Genomic DNA, 16,859 nt, shown 5'->3' on the forward strand with positions numbered 1-16,859 from the left:
CCGGTATCTATACAGTTAAACTGTTTTTTTAAACAGTTAAACCTCTACAAGGGGAAATTTGACATGCCACACAATTAAAGAGAGTAGCATTATTTCCGGCAGTTACTTTTAGAAAGATTAATGAAGTTAAACTTCAAAGAATTAGCACATCACTGATAACAACAGTTGAAGTTTTGACTCTTCAAATCATAAACTTGAACTTCTGAATTGTAATAATGTCTAACTGATCCACGCTCTGTGGAATGCCCACTCTCTGCAAATCAAACGTGACATATTGTGTCTTTAGAAGAATTAAGTGGACCTTAATAGCAGAAAATAATCAGATATTTTCCCTGACACAAACTATGGTCAAAAAGCACAAACTGTACAGTACTTAGCATTACCCCATTTTTGTTTCCCATAAATAATATTGATTTTTCCCAAACTTCCACACGCTTGCCGTCATCGTCAGGGTTTTCTCTCTTCTCCACTTCAGCTATAGCAAGATCCCACAAAGTTCCACTAGTTGGAAAAACCCAAATAAGAGTGTCATTAGAGAAAACCAATGAACTCTAGACTGTAACTCCTGAAAATACCTATATGGATAAATGAAGGGCATTGCGGTTTTATTATTATTATTTCATATCACATGCCCTCTGCTTGTCAAAGTACTCCTACTAACACAGCCAGGTTAAGTAAAATCCCTCAGGTAACCCCAACAGCTGCTTGTAGCACACGCTGAGCACGTACCAGCTGTGTGGCGGGAGGCTTGTTTTGAGTACGTTTAAGACACATTTGGAAGTTTTTTCCAGCGACTCAGGCCTTTCCCAGCCAGCACCCTGCCAGTCAGGCCGGCTGCCTCAGTCTCCCGTGAAAGCTACTGCTCGGGTGAGGCGGGCTTCCCCTCCTCAGGTCCCCCCTTCTCTGTGGGGTCCCTCACGGGAGCAACCGACCCCTCACACCACGGGCCAGGCGTACCCCCATCCCGCTCACTTTCGGGAGCAGAGACCGAAACGCCCCTTTTACGCCTGCCTGCCTGCCTCCCCCCTCCAGGCTGTCCTCCCGGCCGCGGGCTCCTTCCCCGCACTGCAGCGAGAGCGAGCCCCCTCTCACCAAGCTGGGGCAGGACTCCCCGTTACCTGGCCTTGGACATGGCTCCTCAGGGCCCGGTCCCAGCTCCCCGTCGCCACGGGAACGGCGCAGGGCTCGCCGGGAAGTGTAGTTCGGCGGGGAGAGGGGGCGGGCGGGGGCCGAGGGCCGTGCCGCGGCCTCACCCCGCCTCTCGCCCCGCCTGCCCCGGCAGCGGCGGTGGCCAAGGCGGCGCTTTGCTCGCCTCTGCCCTGCCCGCTGCCGCGGGGCGTTTCGCCGGCAGCGGGGGCGGTGCGGGGGCGTCCCCGTAGCCGGCGGCGGGCGGGGATTTGTCCGACGGTTGTCCGCGCTCTGGCTGCCCCTGCTGCCTCGGGGGCTGCGGGTGCGGCGCCCCTGAGGTGAGTCAAGGCTCGCGGCGGTTCTGTCGAGGGTGCCGGAGGTGTTCATGGGACCCGCGGCTGCCGCTGTTTTTCGGTTGCTAGAAATGGTGGCCCGCTTCGTACCGGAGTGAGCGGAGCTGGTGTGAAGGGTATCGGAGCCACTGCGGCCTTGGAGGACCTCGACGGTAGCCCTTGTTGAGAAGTGCCAGAATGCTTCAGCTGTGGAGAAAGCCAGTGATGAATAAACAAGTTATAAATGGCCGGAGTCCTGTATTTTACCTCAGCTTTAAGCACTGGCTCTTGATAAACTCATGGTTCCTAAAACAGCTTGGTAACAGTGGAGGGAATGAAACAAGACCTGAGCTAGCTTCCACCCCCTAATAAGTGAACTGCTGTGTAAGAAAATGGGTGTAATTTATTTTGTAGTACTGAGGCATAGAAATCAACTATTATAAGTGTACTTAAAAGTAAATTGCTGTAACAAACAGGAGACGGGCTAGATTATTTCAAATAAGATCAATCAATCGAAGGTCATGTGAGGGTTAGATTAGAAAGCAGCATTTAAAGGCTGCAGTCAAAGAGCTGGATGACCCAGAATATGAAAGGAATATAGGCTATAGGTGAACCCAACAAGTCAAAAGTGTCCTATGTCAGGGAAGTCACCCCAAATCCAGGACAGCAATTACAGCTGGCCACCTGTAGCTGGTAAGCTGCTTTGCGTCTGAGAGACTAGAGGTAGAAACACCCAAGTAAGGTCCTGTCTTACCTGTTTGATCAAAACCAGGAAAGTGGCCTCATTCATAATTATTAACTCAATGAATTTTAACTGTTCTTTCTTTCTTCCCCAAAGAAGGCTTATATAGCCTTTTATAGACCTAAGCAATACTTGGTCTTGAAATAAGAGGTTTTTTCGAAGTTTAACTTGCATTATCACTCAGTTTCAGTTCCAGAAGCCTTCATATGGTTATTTTTGCTTGTCTTTATTTACTTCCAGGTTTTTACATGGATCTTCTACAGCATTTGCTAACCTCCTGTGGAAACCATGGTCTTACTAATTAAAATCCAGAAAGAAACTTCATTGTTTAGTGTTGTACAGTGGCAGGTCATGCTGATGCCTTTCTAAGTGCATTTCTTTCATCAATTTCATTTTAACAGAACATTTCTGATACCCTGGTATATGAAGCCAGGATCTATAATCAGCAGTTAGAGGTGGTGAAAACCCTGGATAAAGCTGCGATTGCTCTGCCAGAGAAAGCAAAACTAAGGCAGGAATTGCTCCTGGCACTGTGATCTAGGTATGTATTACTGCAACAGCAAGAGTGTAACACTAAAAAGCAAAGTATTTTTACAATGATTTACTCACTGACAGAGAGGAGGCAAATCTGGAAGATGCTGCATTACAAGTTTGAACTGCATAAGACTGTACAATTAGTAAGTTATACCAAAGTCCAATCTGGAAATGAAATTGGAGTTTTCAGTATTTTAAGTTTCACTTTACTGAGTTTTATTTCCTTTGCCTTAGGAAGCTGTAAAAAATACTTTTTTTCCTACTTCATTGTTACTGAGTTACTAATCACCTTAGTTAATTTTAACTCAAACTAATGGATTGCACTAAGCTGTATGGACTATTAAAGCTCTACCTAAAGCTTTAAGTGGTGCATTCCTTTATGCAAGGATGAATTTTTTCCTTCAGGACCTAGCCTATAAAAATTGCATTAGTCTGACAAGAAACTACATCAAATACCTACCAGCCTTCTTTTATAGGGAAATATATGCCTCAATTTTAAATATAAACCAAATGTAAATCTAAAATAAAAAAACCACCAATTTTGTGGATTGTATTAAAAACTCAAAGCTTTATCATGTGCCTGCTGTACTACAGGAGTAAATAGGTCTTACTTGTTTTAGAAATGAGCTGTTTGCTTACTAATACTGCTGCACAAAAATTGACAAGGCAAAGTGAAGTTCAGGTAATATATTAATTTACATTGCATTCCAAATATTATTTTCACATCATTGTGATTGTTCATACAGAGTTACCAGTGATCTTTCCATTTCATTGACCATTTATACTGATCATTGTTACTGATGGCTAGCTCAAAGCAAGCACAAAAGATGTTCTGAAGTTCGTGATAGAAGGTGAAGTCTCCTTGCACGTGCTAACACGTTAATCTCAGCCTGAGAATATTTTTACAGCCCATGTTCTGAAAGGCTTCAGCAGGGGAAGTTCTTCAGCACTGGTCCCGGAGGTTGCTGCTCTTTTGACAGCTCCCATCACCTCATCACTGCTGAAGACTAGGTGAGAATTGTCTAGTTCCTACTGGGGCCTAATCAGGGATTAGGTAGCATGGGATGAATTGTTTTGGCGGGTCACTCAAGGTTCAGACTGAGATGTGGATCACTCATGAGGCTCGGGCTGGGTAGGGAAGGCAGAACAGATTGTCTGCCTGGACTCTTGAAATTTCCAGCTTTGCTGTCTTACATCGTGTGGGATCCTCTAAGTAGCTCTGGAGCTAGATTAACATGGAACAAGTTCCCTGAGACTTGCACAGCTGTGTTTGCAAGCCGAGCTGTTGAAGTGTGCTTGTGTGTATAAGACACTACTTCCTGACTCCATTAACTTGAAGAGAAGCTTCTGCTTGAGGAGGTTACTATGATATCATACTACAGAAACCTCGCTCTTGCTAATCAAAATCCTGGAAGAAACTTCTTTGTTTAGTGCAGTGATGTCACAGTAACTGTGATTCTGAGTGCATTTATTTCGTAAAAATTAACAGGATTTCTGGTAATGTGACTACATGGGATTAATGAGTAGTATAATGAGTAGTTAGTAGTAGCAAGTCTGGAAAGTGCTGCCAAGACAAGGGAGACTAAGGCATGAATTGCTTCTGGCACCATGATGTAGGGCATCATTAAGCAAGAGCTTAATGCTAAAAATGGCGAGAGTTATCTACAGAAAGGCAGGCAGGAACATCATACTATACTTTGTAGATCGTATACTGCTTTATAAAACAGCTGGTTGTAAGGCTGTGTTAATGAAAACTGTTTAAAAGACTCAAAATCTCCACATTGGCTGTGTGTACTGTATATTATGTTGTCTCCAAACTTTGTTAAGATTTTAAAAACTTCGTGAACAAGCTCACTAGCCACATGCTCCACTTTTTTGTCTTTTAATAGAACCTGATCTGCCACATTCATTTAAAACTGGACAATCGGGAAAGAGTTACTAGATGGAGTATTCTAGGTTGATGTCCATTGTAATTTCATGACATGAAAATTTCCGTATTTGTAAATTGCAGTTTCTAATCATATTTGAGAAGCTTTAGACTATGATCTGTGTATAACTGATGCAGTAGCATCTGTTTGAATATGCACACAGGATGCTCCCACTCCTCAAATTGCTGAAAGTTAACTCTTCTGCTGATTGCAAAGGGGTATTAATTCCTAGCCCAATTACTCCACACAATATGCATCACTTCACATGGGGTGCAGCACAAGCAGATGCTGTGGTTGATGCCAGGGTATCTTGTAGCTTCCCATTTGCTTTCCCTGATGACTGCAGGAGATTGGCTGACCACTAGGAGGTAAAACCTGCCTTCTTGAAAGAGAAGGATCCTGTACCAGAACCACCACCATAAGGTAAAACTTACCAGAAGCTCTTCCCACGCTGCAAATGTGAAAGCATCTAGATACAGTATGCTTGTTATTTGCTTGTAATTTTCAAGGCAAAATGTTGGCCCATAGTACCGTTCATAAAATGGTGCTTGGGTTCTGCAGACTTAAGTAGCTGTGCCAGGACTTTGAGAGCTTTCAGAAGAAACATCAAGTCAGCTGGCCAATTTGGCTTTCCACTTTTAAGTGCATATTCTTTTCACAACCTGTATATCCCTTCCAATCTATTTTAATTCTTCAGGAAAGAATTCCTTAGAACTCCCTACATTTCATAGAGGGCAAACAGCTGAAAATTTCTCTCAATATGAGTATGTATGTATCTGAAATGTTTAAATGTTATAAAACAAAGGAGATTTTCATCCTTCAAATATTAAAATTCATCATTGTGAAATTACTTCAGTTTTAAGTAATTAAAAAAAACCCAAACGATGATGGCTAGCTGTAAGGGATTAATGATCCAGGATCGTTAGCATGAGCAGAAGTGGAAATTGTGAAATATATCTATCTCAAATAGGGATTTATGTTTGAATACCTTCTCTATGGTTAGACCTAAATTATCTATTAGAGTATGCTGATGATCCATTGCAGAGCCTGCAGAACTGGTTTCTTTGCACAGAAATGAAAATGTGGGGATTGGAAGAAAAAAATAGGTGTAACTTCTATGTACTTGACCTCATGTAGCACTGAGGCTTGCAGCTGAAAAAGGCAACCAGAAAGTGTTCCCAAGTCCAACAGTGCAGATCCAGCATTACGTCTTCAGTGTGCAAGAACATTATATTAGTATTATAATATGAAATGTATAGATACAAATGAAAAAGTGCAACTTTTACAAAATATTATTCTGAATCATTCTATATACATTATACATATTATACATGGATTTTATATGTCACATATGCCTCCAAGTTTAGACACAACAGTTCAAGCAATGTCCTTCTGTGTTATTCGTGTGTTTTCAATTGTGAGTTATACTACTATTTTGGATAAAGAAGAAATTAGGTATGGGATTGTTTAACAAAACTATGCTAAATACAGTGCCAGTCCAATTTAGATTTTTCCAAAAGGCTGCGGCAGAGAGGGATTATTTAGAAGTTTACCAGACCAAGGCTGAAGTTTTGCCAAGTAAAACAGCTGTATAACAAAGGCTAGAGTGTATCATGAGAATAGTCTTTAGATTTATAATAGTTACATGATGTGCATACACTTTTTTTTTTTGAAGGAGAAACAATTATACAAATCAAACAATTTGTTCTTTTTTGTCCCATGGTGCTTGTACTGCAAATAAGGAGGGGTGCTGGATGTGGAAAATATTCTGTTTGACTTTTTTTTAAACAAAAATTCCTTTTCAAAATGAAGGTTATACAACTTGTATAATTTTGAAGGATAGAGATGAAGAGTTAAGAGCTGAAGACAGTTTGGTCCCTGAGTAAATATCTGGAAAATGACTCAAATCTATACAACTGTTCCCAAGGCCACCTTTCCCCATCACTATCAACAGACACATTTACTTTTGAGTTGTAGGTGCAAGCCACCACCATTAAAGCATAGTCCTTTAATTGGCTCATCATCATTCCAGTTCAGGCCAGGGCTTTAATTAAAGGGCTTCTGCTGTTATATACCATTGAAATGAATGGAAACCTGTCTGCCTTTTGGTTCTGGACCTGCTCATGCTCTATGTCTTGTACATCAAAAAAGTTTTCAGTCAGTGTAGAAACCCTGTAAAAAAGATGGATTATCATGATACGTAATGCTTTCATAACAAAGTGGGACATTTAGTTGGTCTGTTGTTTGCAAGAAGTGGCTGACTGCCCGTTTCCTTGAGTTTCTGTCCACTTTGAGGTGTCAGTAATGCTGGAGCAGAGAGGTGATGAGTAGCTCCTTTCAGCTGATGACAGTTGTTAATGTAGCTGGCAATCAGTAGAGTGATCTCAAGAATCTATAACAGGAACATACAAAACTCTCTGAAAAATACAGTGATGTGTTTTGACTGCTGAAAAAATAGCTAACTTTTTAGCAAGTGACAATCACCATCAACTGGAAAAGTACTTGTACTTCATCAAACAAGTTAATGATGGGGAGAGAGGAGATGCCTAACAGAGCTTTTTTTCTATCGTTCCTTGCCAATAATGTAATGTTAATCCCATCAGCATGCTGGGTACTTTGTCTTCCATAGCCTTCAACGATTCAAACAGTTGGTTTCTTTCACTTTGAGAGAGTTTTGAAGTCCGAAAGATGACACTCTTAGAAAAAAACTTCCATGATGTTTCCTCAATTTGGCTAGGAAGTATCTACCACTCAGAGGACTAAAGACACAGGCTAGATAAAAGGAGTAAAGACTTCTGGGAGCTTTTCACTATATTTTCTCTTAGCAATCCACACAGCCTTGCCTATATGGGTGCAATCTGAGGGAAACTTGAACAGATATATTCTGCTGTGCTTATTTGTATGAAGAGTTGTGTTTTGACCCAAATTTATACATGGAATTTTGTATTCTGTTACATAAACTGTTCTGACTAACAGCAAAAGGCTTAAAAATCTTTGTTGTTTTTTTTTTTTTTTAAAAAGTCAATATTACCAGTGAAGAAGAGTACCTAGATTTAAAAAGCATGAGCAGTTTCTTCACCAAAGTTAAAACATAATGGGATTTTTAAGAAGTGACTGATCTTCCAGATCTTATGTTCTGCAATTCTGCAACTGTAGAACCCAAATGTACCTTTCTTAAGAATTGTCTCTGGTGCTGATCAGGCAAACAGACTAGTTTTTAAGTAGCGCATATACTTCCTGTCCTTAATAGCCTTCTTTGTCCTTCTATGAAAAATTTGGAATGTTACAGACAGGGACATGAAAAGAAAAGAAACACATCAGTACTGTCACCGTTAGCTCTTATATTACTAAATTGTTTCGCTCTCTAAAACCATCTGGCAAAAGTCAATAATCTGAGAACCCTAGGAATAAAGAAGGTGTTTCATCTTTCACATCTGTTAATGATTACCCACTAGAAAAAGTAGAAAAGTAGCAGATGGTGGGAAACTATTTCAGGTGATATACCAACCTTTGGCTTTGTCATGGCAAAAAGGTGCTTTTCAGTTGATTTGTCCTTTGTGTGAGCATTGTTGACAACCAACATAAAATCATCTTGATAGCCTCCAAAAGTCATCAGACTCTTATATGTATATGTAACTGTTAATCGCTTAAAAAAGAAAACAAAAAAAATGAAACAAAAGCTATAAGCAGGACAATTCCAGAAAAGCAGATTATTACAAATAGTTCTTTTAAAAATATAATTACACATGTATTTTTCAAAATGTTGTTGTTAGCCTCTTATGAATCTTGACATTAACTGTAGATTTTGGGATAGCTTCATTCAGACCTTCACTGGGAGGAATTTGCATTGCGGATGATAACTCTTGTAAGTTTGACCTCTCTTTCTATTCCAGATTAATTAGATCAAAGATACTATAAGCAGGTTTCAACTAAAGTGTGTAATTCAATTGACACAAGTCTTGACTGACTTTGAGAGGAGTTGATCTTAGGAATTCCATTTGAAATTGAAGCAGTGTCTAAATGAAATGGCAGAGTCTGAGACATCTGAAGGAATTTAGCTCCAGGACTACTTTTTGTGCAGTGATGTAGTTTACATACACACAAAGAAAATTAAATTCTGTTCTCTTTTTTTAACATCTCTGATGAAACATAAATGCCCTTCAAGGCTCCTCTGCTTTCCATGCCTCGGCTGTTATTGTTCAATGTTCAACACTACACTCTGGCCTTAGAGTCTATCGATTAGCATTTAATTATCATTACGACTCATATTAATGTGCTGCAGATGTCCACATTTAAAATTAATTGGGAGGTAATATCTGTACAGTAACTGACTTCCTTTGATTGCTAAATCTCTTTTTGCCCTTATTTTGAAATAGTGTTTTCTCTAACTACCCCTCGCAACATAATTTCTGATACCCTTGATCCTTCCTACAGAAAATCAGAATATTCCCTGGAAACTGAGCAATTCCTGAATGGCAAGTAAGGGCTGCTGATATTGTAAACTGGCAATGCTCTGCAGAAATGCCATAGCTAGCTCTATGAGTAGACAGTGTTTATAGAGCTTTCTGCAGTCGGATGCAAGCTCATTTTGCTTGTTCTCTGAACAGAGCTGCTGTTTGCTCTCCTCATGTTCTTTGTTTTATTATTTCTTTAACTGTACAGAAATGTAATGAAAAGGCCCATATCAGTACAATTATAAAGTTGAGATTTTAATTTTCTGATATTCGGTATTAGCACTTGCTAATAGCACCATGCCATTCTGTTTCTTTGCAGGATATAAATTAAAGCAGGGATCTTCTCAGGCACTGCTTTTTTACACATATTACCATGAGTTGTTTTCTGTGAAAACTTTTATTGCAAATCAAAGAAAAATCAGAGCCTAAAATGACATAATTAAATAACACTGGGTTATATTACCTACTATTAAACAAAAATAATACAATGAAAATAACAATCTTTTAAAGTAACTGCTCTTTGCAGAGTGTATGTATTATGAATAATAATGGAAACGAAGTCTCCAGGAAAAGAAAATTAATGTTATTTTAAGAACTGTAACTATGGATCTCCTGACATCTGAATGATTAAAACATTAACATTTCATTAAAAGATATAAAAACTGTATCTGATAAACAAAAATAAATTCTGTGCAAAGAATTCATTACTTATTTCTATTATTAGTGCTACTACAATGATGATAACGTTAAAGCATTTTGAAAGGAATGAATTTTTGCTTTAAGAGAAAGACTAGATAACTTAGCATAGAAGGCTAATGCCATCTTTTATGTAGCATGGTGGCAAATCTCTCCATATACTCAGTATTAAAATCTACTTTGACCAAAATTAAAAAAGAAATTTCACTTACCATAGAACTGTAATCTAGGATGCTTATGCCATCTTCATGTACAGCAAACCATATGAAGGGCTTCTCGACTGAGGACGTTGCTAGAGGCTATGAAGAGAAACGTTCTTTAATTACTACTTCAAAATGAGGCAATATGTAACTAATTATTAACTCTCCATCCACAGATCTTACTGAGATCTACACTGGGAGGGAAATGATGGAAAGGAATTGAAGTAGCTGCCCAAAGCCATGTAGGCGGCCAGTGGCAGAACTATGAACTCAACCTAATATTCTTGAAGCCTCCACTGGTGCTTAGTCCAATAAAATGTATACTCTCATTAATAAAATAATAAAAAAAAAAAGGTCAGGTGTTTTAAAGCATGTTCACTAGCACATATGTCTACATATGCAAAGAACAGAGTGCTGATAAGCAATTATGTATATATCTACTGGGATTACCCAATAAAACATAAGGGGTGAGGTGACAGTTCTGTTTAACATAGCTGTTATTTGAATCAAGAGAATTAAGACACTAGCAGTTTAAGAGAAATCGAGAGAGGCCAGCACAGAAGGGCATGCTCTAAATACCCTTAACAACATTAGTGTTTCTCCAAGGTTCAGCTTCCATAGCCATGTTGCCTTTTAAATATTCTACTAGTTATCAGGTAAAAAAGTCTGAAACAAAAAGGCTATCTCAGACTAAGATATAAGAAAATGAAAAGATGCCACCTAGATTAATAATGTAAAACAAGCAATAAGTGCACTGGACAGTTACTATTATGGTATACTTAGTACTATGGCTATTACATTTCACCAATATATGGCTTAAACAAGTTAGTAATTTGACAGGAGATTCAACCAGCACATGTATAACACACTAATTTTCAACAAAAAATGTATTACTATTTGCAAATTGTATTTATATTTTAAAAAAACGCACCACTCAAACTCAGTAAAGTTTCTTACTTTTGCTGCAAACAATTTAGCACCAAAGAAAGACCATTTTCTGGCTACAGTGAGATAAATGCGCACACAGTCTGCAGCACTGTGCCCTCGGAGAGCCATCCATCTTGTAGACAATCGCTGACAAAGCTGTCTGTTCAAATGCAATATGTAATTTAGTTATTGAAAGGAATTTAAATGCTTACCCATAGCAAGTTTAATGAGCAAAAAAAAAATCCATTTGTTAAAATGATAATTTAAGTTAATACAACAACTATCACTTATACAGTATTAAATAAATCCAAAATGTCATTTAATATTTTTATGCACATGAAAATTACGAAGTATCTTTCTAATTTCTGCAACATTATGATTAAATATTGATGCAGCAGTTGCAGCATAAAGAGAAAAAGTCTAGTACAGCTTTTAATGTGTCTCTACAGTTGATCAATCTACCTTTATCAGTACTCAGCAGCTATGCCAGCTGTCATTGCAGAAATCCATCCAGCTTAGCACATATCTTTACCTGTGGCTAGCAGTAGATGTGGAAGATGCAGCTTAACACTATTCTTTTTTAGCGTATCTGGGCACTGCTACCAAAAAGGGTGCTTCTGATGCATGATGCGTTCACACTGGCTCTTTTCTTTTGTGGTCCCATGGTGAGTTGGTTCAATAAAATGATCCTAAGGAGAACTAATCCTCAAAAACGTAAAACCCCGAAATACCTCTCTAGCACATTGACTTGCAGGAATGACTCACCTGGCAGCCACAAAACTATCAGATGCAGCCCAAGATAAGGGAGGGGGAATGTGTAGTAAAGGGAGATCTTTCACTTGCAGCTTACCCTTACTAGAAGTTTATGAAGTCAAACTGCCTCCTTAGCAAAAGAATACAAGAAACAGGGTAGGTATAGAGTGAGTCTTTCCCTGCCACAGATGTCCAGGTCTGCAATTGGTAGTTTAGGGACTACCTGAACAGTTCAGCAGGTGTTTGAATTAATCCTCCATGAGTTAGTCTAATCTAGGACCCACTATACTTCATCTTTGAAATTAACTGCATAACCTTCTATTTGTTGTCTGTATACTTTTGAATGTCCCTATTATCTTCTGAGTATGTAATAACGTCAGTCTGTGCATACGATAATAGCTTTAAACTTTCTCAACCCTGTACTGAAGAATGGGGAAAACATTTCTATGATGTTCAGAATTGCTATGTCATATATCATTGACTTTGGATAATTTATTACACTGTTCTGCTCTACTTTATGTTAACAGATGTTGACTGACTTGCAGATTATTAATTTTAAATTAAGTGATACTTTCCTAGCAAGTCCACTAAGTTAATGTATTGCCAGTTTGGCTGGCTGCCAGAGATTGCACATTTGAATAGCGAACACCCAGATCAGATCCTCATGTCCTTTACTTTCACTAGGTCTTTAGTCTGTGTACAGACTTAATTTAGATTTGCTGAATAAGAAAAATAAGGATTTCAAAATTGCTGGGTTTTGTAACACTATGTAGTAACTTGTGCAGCTTTTGCTGGAGTGAGTTCTTAATGACTGCCCTCTGTTTAGATTAGAAATACACAGAGGGAATGGGTTCTTCAATTTAGCAAGAATATGAGTTTCAAACACAGGTTTAGGCAAATACGGTGTAACAGTAAGTTGTACCTAATGACAACTTAAAGCCTCCTCATTTCACCCCTCAATTTTTTGAGAACATGAATCGCCAAAATCATCTCACCTTAACTGTTCCTCTGAACAACCATGCCTGTATCTCTTAGGATAGAATTTCTCCAAAACTTGTTTTAATGTTTGATTGGACTTGGACTGGGAAGTGACTTGCCCTGCTGGAGTTGAGAAAGGCCGTTCAAAATCTCCAATCTCAATCTAAGGGAAAGACCACAGAGAAGAAAATTTTTTGTTGCTCCAGAGCGATTTTCTAGCTGGGTATTGAGAGCTATCTTTTCTTCTGTCTTAGCAAGTATAAAATGAAAAACAGTTTGTCAATTAATGTGTATTTTTCACTGATATAAAAGTCATGCAAGTAATTTTATTTTTGTTATTTTATACTTACCACAGGAAAAAGATAAATATCAAGTATGAAATGTACAAATATAATACTAGTTCTGCTCTGAGATTGTTAGATCTCCAGCTGACACAAATCAGTTTAGATTTATTGAGTAACACCATCAAATAACTTTCTCAATAACCTTCCCTTGAGCCTTTAGTTTTTTAAATATAAAACAGATCTTATCAAGACTATGTCTAGTGAAAGAGTCCTAGACTTTCATTAAACAGCTGTTACTTTGGTGTATTAACATGCAGAAATCACGTAAGGAATAGTGAAAGAAGAAATGGTACCTGGTTACATGGTATTTCATCAAAGAGGGCCTGACTGTGTAGGAGGTAAAGCACGTTTTATCTGTACTGGTGCCAACAGCGGTGTACGCTGTAAAGTGTTTCCACTGAAGTACAGAGTTAGCCTTACACAACAATTCCAGCCCAGTCTATCACCTGCACTATCACATGGGAAAGGTGGAGGTCACTTGACTGTCAAGCAATCCTGCACCAGTTCCTTTATTCAAGTTTTTAATCTGTAAAAGTGCTGTGTGAGTCATTAATGCACAAGGATTACCTGAGCTAAGAGAGCTGTCAATTCCATCGCTAGTTCTTTGTTTACAGGGAAAAGTCCATTGACTATTTGATCATTTGTCTGATATACTAACAGCAGCTTCTCTCTGTCTGTCTCCCCATGGACTTGAACCGAAAAATAAAGCCTACAGAAAAGACAGAAAGTTATTAAATAAAGAAGATAGGGAAATGCATTAGCCCTGAGGATTAGCAGTATCTCCTCTGAGTCTGACATGTTTACGTCAGTGTCAAAACACATCAGCAGAGCAACGCTTGTAGTTGAACCAGTGAGCAAATATTTTGTTTCAGTCTTCTGAGTTCAGTGTTGCCCTTTTTTATTCCTGCTCACAACTTAAGAACTAGAAAAAATTAACTATAGTTTTCTTTTAAAAATTGTCCAGTTACACCTATTTACTATTTTTCATGCAGGCTTTGAGTCAGCCAGTATTTTTCAGATGAAGAAACTCTGCATAAATTAAAAACAATTCTTGGGACAAGGCAGAGGTGTTATACTTGCTATACAAACCTATTTTTGTAAGTAAGGCGGACAGTCCTTGTGCCTTCACATTTCCCAGGGTGTTGTTCTTTGGAGGCTTGCTCCCATTTTGAAATAATGTCACAGATCTAGAAGGAAAGCAATACAAAACTGATTTTGCCAGGTATTCCTCTTTGAGAACGCTTTTGAATGGAAACTGTCTACTTATTTTAGTATCTTTTACCTATTGCATCTCAGAAACATACATAGCTTGAATTTTTAAACTTACGGGAAGACAACTTTACTTGCATTTCTTAGTTGAGAGCATTTAATAATTAACATTTTTGTTGTTTGTTTATCCTGCAACACACAGTCTACCTTTGGAAATGAGCCATAACATGCTTATATGGAAAGGCCAGGTACTTGATTTAGCAGCAGCCAATGAATGTGTAATTATACAGAGTGAGTTGTTAAATAATTAATCAAATGCCTTTGATCTCTGCATTCTCTTTCTGCTGCATGCTGGAGTTTTTCAGGTCCTTTCTAGTAACTGCTATAAAGCTTGTATGAAGTTTGTTATGAAGTGCAGCAAGAGTGGTTCACAACAAGCGGTGTAGGTGGGCAGATGAAGAGGTGGAATGGAGGTCCTGGGAGCCCTGCCAGGCTCCATGTCACTGTTCCTTTGTAAAAGAGGCTTCCTGGAAGCAGTAATGGGACCCGCTTCTGAAGTTGCGTTTACCAAGAACATAAGTACATTTTTTATACATTTGGCTTTCCATATGGTAATTATTGTAGTGGGGGAAGAGAGCTGATCATGATGACCCTGCTTTTGTTTGCCACTAAGGCCTCACTGTACTGTACCTTGTAACAAAAAGTACAGCAGTGAATGCTGGCCGAAGGGTGCAAAAGAACCACCTGACAGAAGTACAAAAAAATCATTATTCATTAGTTGCTAAAAATTTTGAAAAATATATAATCTTTTATTAAAGTATAGATTATATTGCATTTTGCCAATCTTTACTGCACAGAATTTCATTCTAGCAATAGAGGGAACTAATATTCAGAATTTAGAACAGTGATAAGCCAAACATTGGAAATTTCCTGAACTGACCCCTAATTATTCTGTATTTAGATAAGGAACCCTTTCTTTTTTTCTTTCCCCAGGATCTCCAACCCAGTATGAATGACTCTTTGGACCTCAAATAGTCATCTTTTGGGGCTATACAGGAAACATTAATTGAAATCTCTAAATGCATCTTGGACTCCAATTGCTTTTTAGTTTTAAAGGACTGTGATTAGTAACAGCTTACTTTTTCCTTTATAACCCGGCTGCTACTTCTATGAATAATATCAGTCTCCTAGACAAAGCTTTTAAATATAGTTCAGCGAATGAATTTCAGCAATTGAAAGAGTGATGTTCTTGTTTTTAATCTTTCGTTTTACGTTATGAGGAAAAAAACCTGAAGACAGTTTTCAGCCTGAAAAATGTTTTCCTTTATATTGTGTGAAGAGGGATCTGTAAAATGAAGATATTTTGGTGTTTTCTGTGCAGAGCTTCTTAAAGGCTTTTGTTTACCTTGATGTTTCCTTGAAGACAGTGCTCTATATCTTTGCCAGAGGGATCATCAGAAAACAGTGCAAATCCTGACTGAGCTGGTTTCCTCATCCCTGTATCCTGGTTTAGGGTGTTCAGAAATTCCTCCACTGTGGTAGATGCATCAAATCCAACAACCTAAAAAAGCAGCCAAAATGTATGTTACTATCAAACTTATTAAAAAAACCCACCCTCTTTGTGTCATTTGCCCCCCCCCAATCTAAGATATTGAAGGGTAACACCTCTAGAATAAATGTGGCAATGTAAAACACATTCCATTGCCTGTGAATAACTTATTGTCATTGCAAATAAGGGTTTGGAAAAGATTAAAGATCTCATGGGAAGTCAATTTAGTGTTTTCCTCCATCCAAAAATTTACAAACTTCACAGCAGGTTATACCTTACTGCATTTTGTTTATGAAACCAAAGTCACTATCAAAAAGCTTCTAAATGTAGTAATTTTTATTTTATTTTCTTTGTTTATACCAGTTCCTTTGCACTTGCTTCGCTTGTATTTCTGTCACATAATTTGTATAACAGAAAGCAGTTTAGTATCTGATCTTGTGACAAATATCACTTGAAAAATGAAGAAAACTGTAATTTCCTACACTTTTCAATAGGTGATGAAACAAATGAGATCAATTAATCATTTTTCATCATGTGCAACTTGAGAGGGGTGTTTACTGGCAGCACTACATTGGCAGATCCAAAATATTTTACATATTGCTCTGTCAGTGCTACATAAGCCAGTAATATAGAGAGCCTTCTACGTTTTTCTTTTCCGAATCCAAATTTTTGTCTGTTGTTACTTGTATTAAAACATTTTAGCAGGAGATGGCAAATGGCTTTCATACAGATGGTAGTTGCTGATGTTCACTTATATCTACTTTGAGGGTGTTTTCCTGTATTTGATATGTTCAAGAAGGCCCCTTGCCTCTTTTTTTGTAAAGAAATATCTTGAAAAGGGATTTCGGACTTCTACTTTGGGCTTTTCAGTGGTTGGAATTTAAAACAATACCTGTGGAATCTAGCTTTAGAGATGACTGCAAGAGTTTTCAATACCACTATAACTGGTTATTTGCTGATCCCAATGAAGTAATGTATTTAAGTTACAATTTTCATGACTCTTAAGTATACATTTTTGAGCAATAAATAACTAATGAGCAGTTACTCCTTTTTTCTTCAGATTTCAATCTTGAAACCTTTTAGGA

General features: G+C 38.2%; 2 protein-coding genes and 1 long non-coding RNA gene across 13 annotated transcripts in view; 1 reads left to right on the plus strand and 2 right to left on the minus strand.

Moving 5' to 3' along the window:
• DYNC2LI1 (dynein cytoplasmic 2 light intermediate chain 1) overlaps positions 1 to 1,225 on the minus strand; it is a 22,879-nt gene extending 21,654 nt beyond the window's left edge. For all 3 annotated transcript variants that reach the window (XM_064446112.1, XM_064446111.1, XM_064446110.1), the window contains exons 1-2: positions 1,119 to 1,225; positions 384 to 501 (exon numbers count right to left, since the gene is read on the minus strand). In XM_064446112.1, coding sequence (XP_064302182.1) covers positions 384 to 501; positions 1,119 to 1,132 — 132 coding nt within the window. In that variant the 5' untranslated portion in view covers positions 1,133 to 1,225. The remainder of the gene's footprint in view (positions 1 to 383; positions 502 to 1,118) is intronic.
• LOC135312465 (uncharacterized) lies at positions 1,185 to 16,818 on the plus strand. Of its 6 annotated transcripts, none has more exons than XR_010372006.1 (6): positions 1,473 to 1,697; positions 2,443 to 2,743; positions 3,645 to 5,087; positions 8,467 to 8,529; positions 9,438 to 12,895; positions 15,219 to 16,818. It is a non-coding gene; the product is annotated as an uncharacterized LOC135312465 (long non-coding RNA). The 6 variants fall into 6 exon arrangements; XR_010372005.1 differs by having other exon boundaries at positions 8,479 to 8,529; XR_010372008.1 differs by lacking the exon at positions 8,467 to 8,529.
• Positions 3,409 to 16,859, minus strand: part of PLEKHH2 (pleckstrin homology, MyTH4 and FERM domain containing H2) — a 57,035-nt gene continuing 43,584 nt past the window's right edge. For all 4 annotated transcript variants that reach the window (XM_064446106.1, XM_064446103.1, XM_064446105.1 and 1 more), the window contains 8 exons: positions 15,631 to 15,786; positions 14,106 to 14,203; positions 13,584 to 13,725; positions 12,690 to 12,835; positions 10,972 to 11,101; positions 10,027 to 10,113; positions 8,173 to 8,310; positions 3,409 to 7,056 (listed from right to left, as the gene is read on the minus strand). In XM_064446106.1, the coding sequence (XP_064302176.1) occupies positions 6,874 to 7,056; positions 8,173 to 8,310; positions 10,027 to 10,113; positions 10,972 to 11,101; positions 12,690 to 12,835; positions 13,584 to 13,725; positions 14,106 to 14,203; positions 15,631 to 15,786 (1,080 nt within the window). In that variant the 3' untranslated portion in view covers positions 3,409 to 6,873. The remainder of the gene's footprint in view (positions 7,057 to 8,172; positions 8,311 to 10,026; positions 10,114 to 10,971; positions 11,102 to 12,689; positions 12,836 to 13,583; positions 13,726 to 14,105; positions 14,204 to 15,630; positions 15,787 to 16,859) is intronic.

The sequence above is a fragment of the Phalacrocorax carbo genome, chromosome 3 (assembly GCF_963921805.1).
Source record: "Phalacrocorax carbo chromosome 3, bPhaCar2.1, whole genome shotgun sequence".
In the NCBI taxonomy this organism is placed as follows: Eukaryota; Metazoa; Chordata; class Aves; order Suliformes; family Phalacrocoracidae; genus Phalacrocorax; species Phalacrocorax carbo.